The sequence below is a fragment of the Egretta garzetta genome, unplaced genomic scaffold (assembly GCF_000687185.1).
Source record: "Egretta garzetta isolate BGI_Z169 unplaced genomic scaffold, ASM68718v1 scaffold272, whole genome shotgun sequence".
NCBI classification, from domain to species: domain Eukaryota; kingdom Metazoa; phylum Chordata; class Aves; order Pelecaniformes; family Ardeidae; genus Egretta; species Egretta garzetta.
This window is the reverse complement of record NW_009258966.1, coordinates 2,462,812-2,481,280: the sequence shown is the minus strand read 5'-3', so window position 1 is coordinate 2,481,280 and position 18,469 is coordinate 2,462,812. Positions and strand designations below refer to the sequence as shown.

Sequence of the window (18,469 nt, the reverse complement as noted above, 5' to 3'; positions counted from 1 at the left end):
TAAAGCAGATTCGGAAGAAGAAATCAAAGATAACCCCCGTCCTTGCACTCACTTTAAGTTCTGTGGTAAATCAGGCGTAGTACGAAGAGGAAAACTGCTCTGATCTCCTGGTCAGGAGAACGAACTTGTCGTGGGGTGGGTCTGATCTGCCATTTTGCTCTGCTGAAGAAAGGGCTGACCTGCAGGAAGCTCATAATGCCAAAAGAGGCACCAGGCTGGGATGCTACTTTGTAGTCCTCTAGCCTCAGCAGGGCGCTCCCAAGTCGGCTTGTGGGGCCTGTGGATCGCATTCTTAGCACTGCGCGAGTGCCCTGGGCTTCAGGACTGTGTCTGAGGACTGCAGATTTCACAGGAGAGAGGTACCTAAAACTCTTATGTTGAAGGCTCTGATAAATTTGCAGCCATCGATGAAAGTGAGGTGGCAGATGCTGTACCAAGTATCCACCCTGCCTCTGAGGCAGGCAATACCCACCTACAATTAACCCTCAGATCTCTGCTGTTCTCACTCAACATGCTGGTTTTATGTCAGATCCAATTTAAGTGTTGGCTGATAGTTGAGATAGGTAAGAGCTATCTGTGTCATAGGAGGCAGCTGCCACCATTTTACTTAAATCAGCAACTACAGGTTTGTAGGGCCTGTATGCCTGTGCCAAGTGTTCCCAGTCACCTTCTCCTTCATGTGGTAAGAAGTACCTTTCAGGAAGACTCACTGATTTTTCACAGCACCTGAAGCTATCCATCCTGTACAGCTTATGGTTTTCTGGATCGCTCTTTCCAGCTATTTTCTTTAAGCCTCACTAAACAGGCAAAATCAAGCTTAACTAAGAAATGACAGCTGGAAACCTGACATCAAATAACCAAACAACAAAGCAGAAGGGGAAAGATGCCTGGTAAAACCAAGATAATCCTGCAGAGCAGGCAAGGTCTCTGCTGACACCTGTAGAATAAGCAAAACCCAGAACGTGTCCCAGTCCCCAAAACAAGTCATCAAGAGCAGGTGAGATCACTTCCTTTTCTTTTGGTTTGGGGACAGAGAGTGTAAAACATCACCCGAGTATAGAAGAAAGCCGGCAAACTGCCTGCAGGGAGCTCTCAAGACTGATTACCCTGGTCCTGGTGAGTAAGAACCACCAAGGCGTGCAGCCACCAGCACGAACAACGTAGCATAAGCTCCACTGTGTCAGGTGCTCACAGCTCATCTGGGACAGATTTGTTAAGGGCTAATTGTTTTGTATACGTAGCAATAATGATTGATAGTAATTAAGAACTATATATTAGCTACATGAGCTGCTTATGAACATCAGTGCTTCTTTTGAAGCTTGAAATTAGCTTCGTTTGTCTGTTTCTTAAACACCCCAGTCATGTGATAGCCAATTCCCTAAATGATATACAGAACTATATATTAATTTCTAGCAGTAAGGGCCTGAGCTTTCCTCTTCTAGAAGAACATTACATATGCCTTTTTACTTGTTAGTTTCATTCTAATTTTCCTTGATTTAGCCGGTTGATAATTGGCAATCCTTACAAGGAATAAAAAAATTAATCAGGTAGCTGTTTTTCCAGGTTGCTGGTGCTGCTGTTACCATTCCCAGATTCTTCCCAGTTTCCATTGTTCTACTCCACAAAGAACCATTCTCTTTGTGAAATAATATGTTTCACATGTTGTCTTTATTACCTTACTGTGCAAATAATATTTGAATGTTAAACACAAAATAAGTTCCATAAATATGTTTTGGAGGGAGTCATATGAAGAGTTTTTCTTTCCCACTGGACAATCTATTTAATTAGGGTGAGACTCAGTTTCAGATGCTCTTCAGCGTAGTTCTTGCTTGAGAAAAATCTGTGTATTTTTTTTTCTATCATGACAGAGTATTTGTAGGCAGAATTCTGAATTACAGCCTTCCCCAAACATACATGCCTAGTTAGATAATTTTACTAATGTGCTTTTTTACCTTATGTGTAGAATTAGAGCTTAGTTCTTGGTCAAGGAGTAGAAAAAAACCACATATTCATTTTGCTGTTAGTTTAACTTCAAGATTGTAAATGTATGGTGTCACTTTCTGTCTGTGGGAAATTAAAAATACCAAACAGCAATCATTTCTTGTGCAGAGCATGAATTAAAACATGCTCTCCTGAAGAATGCTAATGAACCATAGTGCTACAAGCAGGTTGTTTCTTCAGAAACACATGGAAGCAGCTGCAAAGTAGAAACTCAGGTGTCTGTATTTGAAGAAATCTGCAAAGTAGAGGGAACTCAGGTGTCTGTATTTCTTATCCTCTGCTTAGCGGCTGAGACAAGTTTCAAATCTTTTCTCCTGATGTCATTAGAGACCTTTCTCCCATGTTTAGAGGTTGTATATACGAATGTAATTTCAGGCAGATAAAATGAGATCTTAAGACAGAAATAACATTTCCTGTTATTTGAGTAGTAAAACAGAAAAAGCTACTCTTCACCTTTACAGTCCTTCAATATGCAGTACACCCCACTGGAGGTTTTGAAAAGTTTTTTCATGAAATTTCTTGGTCTGTGTGGCCAGCATACCTTTCTAGAAATCTAGTTGTGTGTAACAGTTTAAAAAAAAAAAAATGCACTTCACTGTTGTCATTTAATTCTCACTTTAAAGTACGTTCCATGGTATTCTTTACCTTGCTGCTCAAACTCACCTAACATGGTAGCTTCACCATTTTAAGTACCTCAGCTTTAAAAATCTCTGCTTTGGGCTTGCTTTGACAGATTTTACATAAAGAGAAGGTGCTATATTATCACTATAAATAGTGATATCCAAATATTAATTCCTATTTACTTGCCAGTAAAGTGCTTAATATTTGATAGATTAAAATTACTAGAATAAGCTGGTCAGGTTATAAGACAAATTAATCTTAATTTTCACTGACCTTCATACTTGAAGGACCAGCCCTGAACAGCTTTGGCACCTGCAAACACTTGAAGGGCAGTCAAGTATATTAACTACTAACACAGTTTCAGCCCAATTTGTGCAAAGTCATGCTGTGGAGGAAAAAATTACCAGACCTTAAAACTGCTTGAATTTATCCTTTCTTTTAAGGTTCAGTGCATTTGCTAACATCTGTTCTCATGATTTCAAAACAGCAGCGAACAAGAAATTAGTTTCTTTGTCTCTAAAACGTCAGCACACTACCACCTATCCTCGTGACTGTTGATTACATAAAAGCCAAAACCACATCCAGACAGTACACTCCAAGAAAATAACATATTTAAATACATGTTTTGGATGAAAAACAAATTTAGCTGCACCCAAAATTAAGCATTTGCTGTATTTCCACGTGTACAGCTTCACAGAGGAAGAGGTTGAGAGCTGCTGTAGTACAAGGAGTTGGCCATCATGGAATCAGAAGAAGGGAGATTATTGGGAAAGTTGTGACGCTTGTTACCTTCTGAAATGCCCCACGTGTACTCTTTCAGAGTCTCAAGTCTTAGTGACAAGAAGAATTTGTGAACTTGTATTCATGAAAATAGAATACTTTGATTTTCAACGTTTTTTAAGTATATTTGTAAGTAAAGTAAGAAGTTCAAATGGATGAGAATTTGTTTCAAAATGTGAATTCCATGGGGTTTTCTTTCTTTTAAGAAAGTGGAATAGGAGCTATTGCAAGTGCTGTAAAAAGTTTTCAGATTACAGAAGTCTACTTCCACACTACCACGACAAAACTCGGGGCATCCCTGGAGCAGAGCTAAGCCCTGAGCTCCGGGGGCTCCTCTGTCCCTCGCCTCAGCTCAGGGACCCCCACTGCAGGGTGCCATTGCTTCACCTGTGCTGCCCACGATGTGTGGCCCCACGCCAAGACCTCTGCAGACACCATGAACCTTCTGCTCTTTCTGTAATACACAAGAGGGAGCTCTTGGTCACAACAACTTTCCTTCACTCCTCTCAGTTTTTGCTGAAAGCATATTCCAAGCCTAAGCTTTTCTTACTTTCAAATTGGCTCTTTCCGTTCAGTGATAAATGGATATTGGAAAGCTAAAAAAAAAAAAAAGATGCCTGTGGAAAGAAAGAAAGAAAGAAAGATAGAGAGAAAGAAAGAAAGAAAGAAAGAAGAAAGAAAAAAAAAAAGAAAAGCACGGCCGACAATGCAGGCAGACGCTGCGGCCTCAAGAAAGGACGTCTAAGCGATAAAAAAAAAAAAAAAAAAAAAAAAAAGTGACAATCTCAGCCATACGTAATGTAGGCGTAGCTCTCAGGAATGGGTGACAACACCCAAGGCTTATGCATCGGTCAGGCTTCCAGTTCAGCATCGAAAGCCTCAGATCACTTTAGGTACCAGAACTCCCTATATATAACAGACAGACATCTCCAGCAGTGAGCCTCACCAGCACCCACATCCTGAGCAGGGACCTGCAAAAACTGCTCCACGGGCAATGTCAGTGTGTTCTGACATCCGTAGCCAACATGGCCTGCTCTCGGCAATAGGCAGGAATTAATCTCTGATTAACATTCACAGCTCCCAGTCCTCTCAGGGGAGAGGTGCCTGCACCAGCCCTGTTACACAGCATGTAGCACTGGGGCGAGGCAGTAGGGACCATCCCCATTTATTCCATTTCTTTAGGACTTGGAGGGCTCAGGATGTGCAAAAGGCTGTTCTCTGGCTGAACCTGGACTTCAGGGAACTGCATGAAGGGAAGAGCTTTGGGGAAGGACTGAAAAACCTCAGGAAGAGACAGGCAATGAAAGGTTGGCTGCACTGAAGTATATAGGAACCACAAAAGATTCCCTGGCCAGAATCCAGGCATCCTTCCCACAGGACTCCTCTCAGTGGCTCACGTTTTGTTTCGGTTTGGTTTGTTTTTTCTCCTAGACATGGCTGAAATTTGATAAAGCTGTTACACTTACCTAGTGAAAGAAGGACTTGTTCTTTCGTATGTGCACTTTTATCCACTCAGGTTTAAGGTACCTACAATATGCTGTAAATCACTTAATAAAAATAGTCCACTCTTTACAACTATATGTGGTTAGTCTAACAAAAGTTATCATTCTCTCTACAGAAACTGTTTCAATTAAAGCATCTTAAGACATATTGTGGCTTCGTAAGTAATGGACAGGTTTTAAAAGACCAAGAACCCCTTTATGCAAAAATAATTCTCTATATTTCTCTTTTCTGTTACATACCTAAATGGTTCTTCCCCATTCATAGTAATCCCAGCTACTCATGCTCATGCTGTAGTTACACACTGAAAAATGAGTATGTTGGTCTGTTACATTCTGTCATGCTGTAATTATTGCTTATAAGCAGCAGTCAATTGAGCAAATAAAGCCTCTAGCATGACTGGCTCTCTAATAAAAATGCTAGGCTTAATATTTCCTGAGGGAAGCCATACAGAATTTCATGTAAGTGAATAAGGATACCCATCTGGTACGCTATCTGGCTACCCAAGTGTAGTCTGTTGATTAAAAAAACATGTGTCTTAAGCTTGGGTAAAAGAACACAAGATACTGAATATTTAAAAGATACCAGATAAGCGTTAGTATCTGAAGTATCATCAGTATTCTAAGCCAAAGGGAGTTTCCGCAGTTCCTCTTCAACTTAGCCAACGCAGCAACAATGTTGTTAATACCTTGGAAAACAAAATAATCAGGTGCACTGTGAATCAGCTGGCATTTTGTTGTGTTGCTTTTCTCATTTGTTCTGTATGCTTTGTAGCTTTTAAGATATTTGACATATCGGTACATTCAGGTATTCTTTCAGAAAATAGGAACATCTGGAAAAGAAATATATTATCAAGGTGTTTATAAATAGGAGTCCAAGCCTGGATGTGGCAATTTGTAACAGATTAAGTCTAGGCAAAGATCATCTGTTAAACAAATCAGGGGAAAAAAAAAGACATATAACAGTGTCACATGTAGATAACAGAGAAGAGAGAATCAAAGGTGTGGCTTGAGGTGGACTAAAAATGAGGAAAACAAGACTAAGGGGAAAAGCGAGCATCTTAGGTGGGATTAAAGATAAGAACAACAAAGCTGCTACCCAGGAGCTCATAGCTGTTGTAAAACTGCCTTGCTGTTCTGCAAAACAGGACACAGACACGTGAATGTGCATTTTGGGACTTACAGTTAGGTGAAGAAACATGGGAACTCTTTACAGTCCTCATTCTTCTCTTTTTAGCTGCAAAAGAAGTGAAGGGTCTGTAAAGTGCATATTGCAGCAAAAGTCAGGCTTATACAATTTTTATATGATACACCAAAGCAACAAAAACAGCTGTCAGATGAAGACTGGCTAGAAATGTTCAGAACTTGCGTGAGAGGTGATGAGATCTTCTAACTGATGGACAGGAGGGGTTGTCTGCATTGTCACTAAGAAAATGGAGGAGGGACGCTCTTTGAACAGTTGCGTAGAACGCTTCACAAACATTACGCTGATACGCGTGTGTCCAAAAAACCTTGGTTCTAAAAAGTCCCTCACTTTGTAGATTTGTGCAAAGACGTTATGGTCACCATCTTTTGGAATTGATAACACGAGGAGAAGTGGAAAAGAAGCAGGAAAATCCACAAAATTATTTGGCCTCTTGCACATCCACAAGAAGATGAGTAACATGCTGACTATTTTAGAGCACAGAGCAACCTTGGATTTCACACGATGAAATCCTGGTTGTGACAGAAAATAAGCTGTTGAATCATGTGTTCCTTATTTAGAAAGAAAAATTTATGTGCACACCATTTCTTTCACCCATTTATATAGAAAAAGCAACAGATTAATTCATTAATATAAAAGAGGTGCAAGAATACAGTGTCGCTCTCTGATTTGTTCCATAACTAGTCTGCATAAAGAAATACAGACATAGAAACCTTAGAATGATCTTATCCTCCTCTAAATCCAAACTTAATTTGCTGGAAATGTCGGAGAATCTGCTAGTGTAAGACTGGCAATGAAGACCTTCTGCCCAGAACACAGTCTTTCAGAAAATGGTTCTCTTTACTACAAACTGGCTCAGACTAGAAGCCTTGAAAAAAAAGCCTTACCTCAGATGCACAGAGCTTTCTCAGTGCAGATTGCTCAAGACTTTGGGCTGGCAGCCTGGAGTCAAAACTGAACAAAAGCCTGTCTGCCTAAGAAGAATTTATTTCCAACAACCTCTGTTCCACAATGGCAAAGCTCTGCCAGCCACATGAGGCACAGCAGGAGGAGGAATATAATCCAAGAGGAAACTTGGCTTTGTACCTATTACAGCCTTAGTCATCCTTTTTGAACAGAATTCAGCTGTCAGCCATGTGGAAGGCAAACACCTGCAAGGAAGTACAGAAACAGCTGGTAGTAGAGGTGATACTGCAAGCAGCATCTGCTGCGCTTTTTAGCAAGTCCTGCTGTTCTGCTAGATGGAAACAGTAATGCAAGTCCTGTCATAAAAACTAATGCACTGGGATGAATGAGGGCATCCAACAGGCAATTGGGGGAAAATTTGCTTTGAAAGAAAAGAAGAACAAGGATGCCATATTTTATAGATTGATCGTTGTTGTTGCAGTTCCTTATTGTATCTTGGGCACAGGGAAATAGTAACATTGATAGACAGTAAAACCTGCTCACTTTCTTCCTCGTAAGGCTTCTATCCCAGACTCATAGTTTTTGTTTCAACGTCCTGTAATTTCTCTGCTAATTATTTCGTCTGGCCCTTGAAAAAACATTTCCAAAGTCTTTGCTTAGATAATGCACCTAAACTTGAATTGTTTATTGTTTGTCTTTATAAGGGATACTATAAAGTCCATGGCACCTATCACAATGATGTAAAACAGGTAGCTATCATTAGGTTAATAGGTAACCGGGGTTTATACCAGTACTGACTATGAAACCAGAAAGATCTCCATGCTTGTGTTTTGAATTACGTATCGAAAGCTTTGATGGTGGCTGGTACTTAATCATAGACTTGGAAAGCTGATATGCTTGTGCCAATCTGCAAAATTAAATGTATACCCATGGCTGCCTTCAAAAGATCCCTCCAGTGACTTCTGCTGGCAGTTTTCCAAATACTTTGTGTCCCAGGAGCTCACAGGTTCTATCAGTGCAAAGACTTAATCTGTTTTGTTAGAGAAAGTGGCAAACAGAGAATCTGACAAACCTGGTCTGGTGTGAGACAGGCGTTTTAAAGCAGATTGGGGAGAATTTTCAAGTGGGTTGGGAGGGAAGCAAGACCAAGAACGTAAGGGTTTGCTTCAAAAGTTAGGTTTGCTCATGGGCAGAAGAAGAAAGGTTAAGACACTATTGAAGATGAGAGAGGCTATAGCAAAAGTCAGTCTGCTAGGGCAAGGTACTTATTCTACATTCTTGAGTGCTTGTAGAGCTTCTTGGTGACAGGAACTGCAGTTGTTCATTTTTCAACTTCTTTTTACAATTTATGATACTATTACATATTTTCAGTACAAAAGTAAGATAGCCTGAAAGCTGACTTCAGTGTAAAAGTATGTAATAAATAAAGCTGTATAGAGAAATAAAAAGCAAAATTCTGGCTTAATATTAAAATATAGTTTTAATTTGCTTTGTGGGATTTTGACAAGGACTTTTTCTACATTAGATAAAACAGGAAGCTGACACGAAGAAACACTGCAGAGAAAATGAAGTATTTCAAGGGATTCAGGGGCTTAATTCAGAATACTGATTCCATTTTTGAAAGCCGTGTGAGCCTGCATTTTAATTCCAGAGGACTTTAAAAATTGTACCTGTTATTACATTGCAAAATATTGATGTTGATATTAATGAAGTTTGTAGAATGAGGCTGTATGGAGGTTGCAATGAGTTCATATTTTATGGAATCTAGGTGCTCAGAGTATACATTCTGCTCATTTGTCTAAATTAGAATTTATGTCTCTGGGTTAACATTATTACTAACTAGTGAGGACTATAAATTCTAGGGCTGCTTCTGCAAAAATTATAGTGATCATCATTACTGCAGTCTGAAAGTCTGAACACCAACACGTGGTTCTGGTGACAAAGAAAGTAGGTAGTTTCTTTCATTCACAGATACCCTTTGCATTTGTACATTTTTAATATACTAGAGGTTGCAAAAAGTGGGAGAACATGAGAAAATAAAAATACTCAGTTTCCTTCCTGGAATAGTAAGCAGGTCCTGTATTTGCATTCGTGAAGCAACCTTGAGCTTGGACAAGTGATAAAATTAAAACTGAGACCATGAGTAGTACATAACAATAATCATAACAGTATGTTTACAAATTGGAGAGGGAACCTTTACAAAATTACTGGATTTTTTTGCCAAGGTATATATCCTTTCCTTTTCAAACATGTTGCTATGTCTCTGCAGTTTATCACTAGTTGTTGATCATTCTTTACTTTCTGTGTCTGTCAAAGGAAATATATGCATTTCTTCCTTGTGTTTGTCTATTCAGAACATTAGCCATAACTTAGGAAGAAGAGGAATCCAACATGTCTGTCTTCAGCAAGACTTTTCCATTTTATCAGTGTTACATAGAGAGTAGAGGAAACTCTTTAGAACTGAACTCATCTGTCCAAGAAAATAAAGCAATACAAGGAGAGATAATAAACATATTCTTTTTCCTTTCTCTAGAAATAGCTAATTCTTTTACTGTTAGATCAGTTCTTCCCAGTCCAAAAAGATCATCTACTTGAGTGTGGAGATATCCGAAGTTTACCATGGATCAATACATAATACCTCTTACTGAGCTGCCTGATCTTCTGTGCACCTGCACTTACAGGTCGCCCAGCTGAGGGCATCACATTCTGTCCTCTGTTATTTCTGCAGTAGGACACAAATGTTACAACTCAGCACATTTCTTAGAGAATAAAAAGGTGAACCAGCTAACTGGGTAGAGTGTCATTACAGACAAGAATTACAGCACTGAGCATGATACATTCAGCTGTAGGGCAGCAGCGTCTCAAAAATAAAGGTGTTCTCTATCTTGTTTTCACATTAGTAGGTTTTAAAGTTGCACATTCATACAATTAGTCATTTGCTGTGATGATTAAAATAGGAAGCATATGCAGTTACATAATGGGAAATATGTGGTTGCAATTGCTAAATCATTTGCACCTGTGCAAAGGGAGTGCAAAAGTGGAGCACATGCTTGCCTTGCAAAATGGAAATACTAATAAAAGATTGGGAAATAGATGTAATCAGAAATGGTGAGTTTGAGCAAAGGAGGATCCTGCATTGCATATTTCTTTCAAAACTAGGTGACTGGGAGCAGTGATTTTATAGACTGGTGTACCTAAAGATCTCTCTCTTAATTTGTGTTACAACATACTCATATGTATGCTTCTAAAGTTGAGAAAGTATTCCTTCCCACTTTCCCCCTCACAAAGAGAGAAAGAACCACTGTCTTTTTGGACAACAGAAAGCATTAGTACAGCTAGCAAAGAGGGTGATTATTTACTTTAATGGAAAAACACAGATCACCTGTTCTGAGACTCACTTAAGCAAATCAGTTTCCAATGTGACGAGATGCTATACGAAGAAAGATATGTTTGAGTATGTAAGGTATATTCACACCTTACATTTATATATATACACCTATTGATATATAATATTTACCTTCCTGAAATTCCTCTACAACTTAGCTATATCATTCGGCTAGTCTTCCAATGTATCAGGTGTAAGACCTCTGAGGGTTAGTGGCTCTTCCATCCTGTTGATAAAATTTTTGCAGTTGTTACTCCATGCCTAGAAAAGATGTACAAAGCTTTCTTTCAAAACTTTAAAACCCTTGTTCTCCCCCATTTTTTTACTCCCGTTTAGGCAGAGGTGTTCGATTCAAAAAAAGCAGTAGTGCTGAAAGTAGAGTACGAAGGTTATGTGGTACCATATACTTTAGAAAGCTCAGTAAAAAAATGCCAGTGATTCAACAAGCTGTGGGTGAAGTCCAGGCTGTAAATTAAGTCAGTGGCAAAATTCCCACTGACACCCTTAGGCCAGATTTTCTCCCTAAATACCCAGTAGGTAACCTGAGACATAATGCCTTTAGGTATTCACTGCAGCAACAAAGCAATAGTTGCAGCATTACAGGGGCAGATTGGAGCACAGCACTGAGACACAGGTTAGTCAAGAGCCTTAACTCAAACTTTGATTTTATCTGCTTGTCAAACAAAGGATCACCTGTACTATAGCTGCACTCTGCCAGCCAATTAAGGTCAAAGAAAAGGTTTTTGTAGTGCTTTAGATTAGATTGCTTACATTCTATTTAAGGAAATACACAAGTAATAACTATGTAAAATTAAGAGTTTGTCCTTCGCATCCCTCCTTCTCTATCCTGTAAGTGAAGAACACGAGGTTCTTGTGTCCTGCAGCACCAGGCCTGAGAGAAGCCATGAAGTTTGTTTGTAAATTAGCGTATCATCTGCGTTATTTCACTTCAGAAATTAAGACCCTCTTTATTGCGTGAGTCCCGAGCATGAAGAACAAAGGAAATAGTGACTCCACAACCAAGAAGAGCAAAAACTGATTGGGGAACAGAAAAATAACTGTTGTTAGGTTATTCAAAATGTTGGGTTGTTTTTTGTTTGGGTTGTTGTTGTTGTTGTTGTGGGTTTGGTTTTTATTTTTCTAATTGCTATTTAGGAACTCATGGTGATACCCTTTTTTCTTCTGAGTAATTGTTGAGTAAGCTCCCAAGGCCAGTGTTTATACCTTACACTTTTCAGGGTGGAACAACAAACATCCTTCCACTCCCGTTTCAAACCTCTCTAATAGTTAATTTTCTGACCCCTTCTGCAGCCATATGGATGCAATATCATCCAACAGTCATTGCCTTCTAGTGCTCCATGTGTACCTAGCACATCTACAGAAAAACAACCTTCCAAATTGCTGGTGATCTAGACAACAGTCATTTTCCCCAACTAAAACTCTCCAGCCTGTTTCCAATGAAACACTGTGCTCGTGCACACAAAGCGTGCATTTGTGCTGATTAAGCGCCGGGTTTTATCAGCAGGGTGTGCACAATCAAGCATATTTGTCTCAAATACAGTAGCATAGATTGGTTTACTCAGTTAAAAGCTTTGATCTGGCAACTACAGATATTAGGTGGAGCTAAGGGAATCCATAGTGCTTATGGATCCTGGTTTACTTTGGCCTCTAGAGCATTATGCCAAGGGTAGGCAGGAATTTCTTCACTGACACAAGCATTTAGTTCCTGAGAGCAAGAGATGTCTTCTTCCTCCTAATAGTTTTGCTTCTTCATATGACCTTCCTTTGTTCATCTGACACAAGTACACTTCTAAGTTATCATTATGCCACATGTAACTACAAAATTGACAAGCATCCCTGTCCGCCTCAACTGGAGATTAAATACTAGCTGCAAGCTGTAGGAGCTTCAGTGAGACATACTCAGAAAAGGAATACTGCCCTTATTCAGGGGCATAAAATTTGCTTTCAGGTTTCATCTTTTCATTGGGTGGATGAAGCCAAAAGAGGTAGTCATCAAAGACAGCACATATATTTTTAAAATATCCCTTTAAGATGTGCCTGCCGCTCTAAGAATGGGAAATAGTCAAAATATTGTGTTCTGTCCAAAGAACTGCTACAAAGGTAATATGAAATTTTTATGACCATTAACTTGAAACCAGTGCGATGATTTAGCTATAATCCTCAAAATTACTGATCAACCTTTTTCACCTAGTCAGCTATTTGCTGTGATGTGAAATGAGGAAACAGTTGCTTGGATGAGATAAACAAGCAACTTCTTATCATTGCAAAATTGAAGTGTGCAACTGCACAAGAAAAGTAGCTTCTTATATTCTGTTTTTATCAGTTACCACATGTCATATTGTTAAACTCCATCTTGCCATTTCTGTATTCCCACTTTGTGTTACTTTAAAAAAACAAAACAATTATCCTTCCTGCCCACCTTTTTTTTAAAAGCATTTGCCACATTCCCAGCTGTTACAAGAAATTTAAGTGTACAGATTGGTTTACTCAGGTGTTTTGGCTAACAAAGGTCAAGAGGATTGGGTTATAAATATGTAAATCATTAATTGTAGTGTGTGTTCCTTTTACCGTGTTGCTGAAAATTGCACAGGAGAACAGAGACCAAATACTTCCCTATAAGCTGCAGTAGTTTTCCCTGTGTGCCAGAGTTAACCCTGCCCTGGTGCAATAAGGTTGCTGCTCAGTTGTAGTGTCTCCTTCTGCCAGACACTTGAACATCCAAAAAGAAATAACACTACATAGAGTTTTTCTGTGATTGGAATCCTTGCTTTTCTGGGAGAACAGAGCCTTGGTTTAAAGTGCTATAATATCAAATAACGTAAGGGTGTCAATCTGCCATTTTATCAGGTGCTTCGATACACATACATGTTTATAACAGCAAGGGACTTGAAGCAGATCTGGGAGCTCATCGCCAGAGCATTTAACGTGTGAACACTCCCACTGAGTTAAGTGGGAATGTTTCTTAGCTTAAAGTGAAGTTTGTGATTTATTAGTGTCTATATTGCTGTCTATCTGCGTATATGGTAAATAAAAGCCTATGTCCCAAAAATACACTTGTAAGTTATGGGTCAAACCTATTGCTATTCCAGTGTGGTACCCTCTGAGGGCAGACATTAGTTGTGGGGTACAGACCGAGGATCTAGGGCAGATCCCAGCTGGTGCAGTCCGTGACTTTTCAAATTACAGTGTTTAGTCACCAAGTGCATTCATACATTCTTAAGGGTCAGTCTTGGAATAGCAGTGACGGGGCAGTGTCGCAGTCAAGCTTAACATGCTCCATTTCTGAGTGGAAGTTTGGACATACTTTGGGGTTCTAAAAAAGGGTAGACTGTCCCCCCTCTGAACACAGCTGTGAAGCTCAGGCTGAGGCAGCATCTCAGAAGGGCTTCAGGGATTGCAGACTGGCAAATCCAGACCAAAGAGCAGGCTTGGACTGCACTGAACTGATACTGTAGATGTATCCAGGGTATGCAACACTTGATGCGTGTGCTTCCCATTACAGACAAGGGACCTCCACCAACAGCTAGCGCTGAATAGGAAACTTTTAGTACGCAAATTCCGTCTTACCAGCAGCAAAATTAGTGCTCAAGGAGAACTTGGAAAAGCAAGCAATGAAAGCTTATAGAAGAGGCAAAAATTGCGAAGTATCTAGCTCTGAAAAAGGATGTGTAAGAGCCAGTAGTGAGAGCCGTGCTAATGTTTTGGCATCTAAATGCAACCAGCAACCTTTGACTTTATGCCAGTTCAGCACTGGGTGTGAAAGTCTTGGCAGTTTGCCTCGACTTCACAGCATTTTTAGGTCTGGAGACAGAGAGAGAGAGCAGAAACCTGAGTATTCAGAAGATTTTATAAGTCTTGTTTCTGTTTCTCTTTTATACTTACAAGAAGCTATTCATGCCTTTGGGGACTATGGAGGATCTAACTCTCAAGGATCAGGTTAGGGAAACAAATCACATCCCCCATTTCTTTAAAAGTGGTATCTAGAAGTATTAAACTGCATTTTTTGTTCCCTTTACAAAAAAATATTTCTTGTCAAGGAAGGATATTATCAGATGTGATTTTCAGCAAGTGAGCTATCTTTCCAGTTTGAAACACCAAACTTCCTTGTTAAGAGACAGGAATTTTAACGCCTTCCCCTCTCCCAGAAACATCAGAACTGCTTACTGGAAACAAATGGTCACGGCTCCTAAAAAAATATAAAAAGTAAAAATAGAAGAATCTTTATTTAATTATTTAATTTGTATTTGCACACAAATACACTACACCATGATGCTTAACCTGATGCTTCAACCAAAGCAATTTTAGATTCATAGGGTGCTTTTCCAATTCAGTGGAATAATTTTCCTTGTGCTTGCAGGTGTGAGTTTACCCAAGTCAGACGAAAGTACTATATAAGTATCTAATGTATGGTATAAAATCAGAAGTCCTCTCACTGATTAAATAACCCTGTTTCGAAAAGTTTAAGTTAACAGGAGCAAAAGTATCTTTGAGATTTTGATAGTGATGAATTTTGCTGAGAGGTCTTTTGCCTGTCTGCTGCTAAAGGCAGCAGTCGTCCTCTCACTCAGAACTGTGTGTGGAAGGAGAGGGAGGGCAGGTTGTGCTTCCTGGCATTGCTGCTGCAGACCTTTGCAGCAGAAAGCCCTGTCAGGCAGAAGGGGAGATCTAGAAGCAGCGGGGTTAGCAGAGGCAAAGCCTGCTAACCTCAGGTCACCAGCATGTGAAAGGATTCCACCCGTCCCTTCCTTCTTTGCTTATATTACCATACAGTCACGTACACTGATTTCAGTGCCTGTAGTGCCAGCTTTTATTGCCGTCATCTTCTCCCATGGGCAGCACAACCCACAAATTTGCTACTTCGGTTACTCCAGCATCACTTTGGGAACCTCAGTGCCAAGCATGACCACCTTACTTCAAAGTAGTGATCCTGTAGGAAGATATTGTGGCAACTGTTACAGGCATTACTGAGAGCAGTAGCATACCCACAGTCTGCCAATACACATGCCTGTTTTTTCCCACGCTGGCTTGGGAGAAGGAGGCAGAGCAGCAGGGACGTTCATTTCTCCACGTTGGCAAATCCTATATACCCTGTTTTGTACTATTCATGCTGATTTGTTCCCCTGCATGTCTTGAATAGGATTAACAAATAGAGTTTTTCCTTTAAGCTCCGGTGAACTTTACTAAGATACTCGGAAACTGCGTCAGAAGTTTTAAATAGTCTTTCTCACTGGTGGTTCTCTTGGCACCATAATTTCTTGTCTTAATAGAGGCACTGACACTTTGTCAGTGACAGTTCTTGTTCTATATCACCATCAGAGTGTGTGACATATTAACTTTCAAACAACCTAGAGGTTTTATTTGCTGTCGCAGATCTCTTTAAATATTGACCTCTTTAAACATTAAACATTACAGACAAACACCCCAGAATTGATGATGCAGAGATTGCAAAATAAATTACTGTTTAAACCGTGGAATGTGCAACATGACAATTCAGAGCAGCTGTCAGGGCCACCTCCAGCTACCCTCTGGAAAGTGCTCTCACCCGCTGCGATAATGGTGCCAACAGTGGTTTCAGACTTATTTCAGGAAGCATTATTGTCAAATACGCATACTGATGAATGGCTTCAATGACTCCAAATCAATCTCTAATTGTCTGTCCTCTGATCCGTGGAGTTATAACTTTGTGGAAGATAAAGTGTCGTTGGTCATTGGGGCACACCAAAAATGAAAGTATATGACTCAAGAGGTTTAAAACTTCAGTAGTGAGGCTTGTATCTCAGTAATTTCTTCTCCAGGTAAAAATTTATTGGTCAGATCTCTGGTTGTTGAAATCACTTTGGCATTTGTGTCTGTACTGCCTCAGGGAGCTTGCCCAGCTCCAGTTTCAAGTCCTTTGAGTCAAACACCTTGCCTGAAGAAGACAGCACAAATTCTAAACCATTACCACCCCTTGTCTGAGTTTTCCTGCCAGTTCTGTCTCCTTTTCACTACACTTGAAAAAATAAGAAACAGCTGTTCTCTGGCAAGCCTCAGAAGAGTGTAAACAATGCCATAGTTATATGCTATACACCAGATGAGTTTTACTTCAGCTCAGAAATAATTCTTTTGCGAGCAAGCTTACCTCTAATCCCGCAGGAAGAGTTTTAACAAAGGAAGAATTCACAAGACCATACCCAGAATGTGCACTTATTGCAGATGTACAACTTACGACCTGTCTTCAGGAGAGAGTGAAAAACCATGCTTCTACACTGCATTTTAGGTGAGACCAAGAGTGAAACTTTGAAGCAAACCTCCTGATTTTTTCCCACATACCATGCTGCAGGGAGGTCTTGAAGCCAGAAGACGTGCCCCTGGAGTGCTCCAGCCACTAATGAGTTTTCCATTCACAGGTCAGACCAGAACCAGGCTGAAGTAAAACCTACTGAAATTAATATATTGTGGAATACCCAGTCCTCAGCACCGATTGTTTTACTCTACAGATACACTCCTACTGTGTTACCCTGTTGTCAATATATACATAGTGCAAACGATCTTCTGATATTCAGAAAATTCATAAATGAATGGACAAATGAAAAAATAAAAAACAAAGTAAAGCAAAAGAAATGGTCTCTGGTTAAAAACTGAAATGTCACTTCTGTATAGTGCTTTTTCTTCTGCTACTGCAAAACATGCAAGGGAAACACCAAGAGCCAGGGCTTCCAGCCACAGGCAGGATTAAGGCTCAGATGGTTTAGGTCTCTGTTACTTCATTGAGTTCAGCGGACAAAATATCTACACATCCCAGATGATGGTCTAGACAAAAAGTCTTTTGCTATAAGCACTGACTGCAAATTCCAAACTCAAGGATGGATTTTAACGACTTGTCCTGTTTTTGGCTGGGATAGAGTTAATTTTCTTCATAGTAGCTAGCATAGTGCTGTGTTTTGGATTTAGTACCAGAAGAATGTTGATAACACACTGATGTTTTTAGTTGTTGCCAAGTAGTGCTCAGACTACTCAAGGACTTCCGTGCATAACAAGCTGGGAGTACAGCACAGCTAGGACAGCTAACCCAAACTGTCCAAAGAGGTATTCCATACCATATAATGCCATGCTCAGGGGGGTTAGTCGGTCGGTCGGTCGTGGGGAGACTGCTCGCTGCTCGGGGACTGATCGCGACTCGGGGACTGATCGTGGCTCGGGACGGGCTGAGCATCGGTCGGCGGGTGGTGAGCAATTGCATTGTGCATCATTCGTTTTGTATATTCTGTATATTCTGTTATCATTCTCATTATTATTATTATTTTCTCTTATTAAACTGTCTTTATCTCAGCCCTCGGCTCTAACCTTTTATTTTCTTCCCGATTCTCTCCCCCATCCCACTGAGGGAGGGGGGGAGTGAGTGAGCGGCTGCGTGGGGCTTAGTTGCCAGCCAGGTTAAACCACGACACAACTACAATAAGAATACTATGCCAGGACAGATAACAAGATCTACCCAGCTATTTGCTGCTCTTCATTCCAAGCCTCCAGTTTTACTACATTAGTGAGGACCAGCTGGAAGGATCCCTGGTGCCAAGGTGAGAGCCATGGGAGACAACAGCTCCGTCCCACACAGCTCCACAGAACACAAGCCCAAATCCTACACTTTAGGTTTCCCTTTGGGTGCTAGATGTTTCTGTACGTATCCCTCCACGTGCATATATTCTCAGCTCAGGCAGTGTTTAGAAATTATTTCTGCCTCAGAAGTTTACATTTGTTTCCTCCCATTTGAGCAATCTTGCGTTGATCTGCTTTGAGTTAAAAACATGGGTTATACCTCATAATTTTAAGGAGGTTTATCCCAGCCTGCTTTCTAGCTAGCAGTATTGCCCTCAGCAGATGCTGCATGCTAGTTCTCCACCTAAAGATTCACATTTGTATCTTAAATTTACAGATCCTATTTCTAAATGAAGATTGATATGGTGAAAAAGAATCTACCCGGAAGAATCTCTTTCTGTTTGGGAGAGAGATCCCTCCTTGGCACCCTGCTTAGATGCCTTCCCCATTCACCATTTGTCAAAGATACTGGGGTTG

At 40.2% G+C, this 18,469-nt stretch overlaps 1 protein-coding gene across 1 annotated transcript in view; it reads right to left on the bottom strand.

Moving 5' to 3' along the window:
* The window catches only part of TMED7 (transmembrane p24 trafficking protein 7), an 8,392-nt gene extending 8,102 nt beyond the window's left edge, over positions 1–290 (bottom strand). The window contains exon 1 of the mRNA XM_035890225.1: positions 180–290. Coding sequence (XP_035746118.1) covers positions 180–290 — 111 coding nt within the window. The remainder of the gene's footprint in view (positions 1–179) is intronic.
* Between the last annotated feature and the right edge of the window lie 18,179 nt (positions 291–18,469).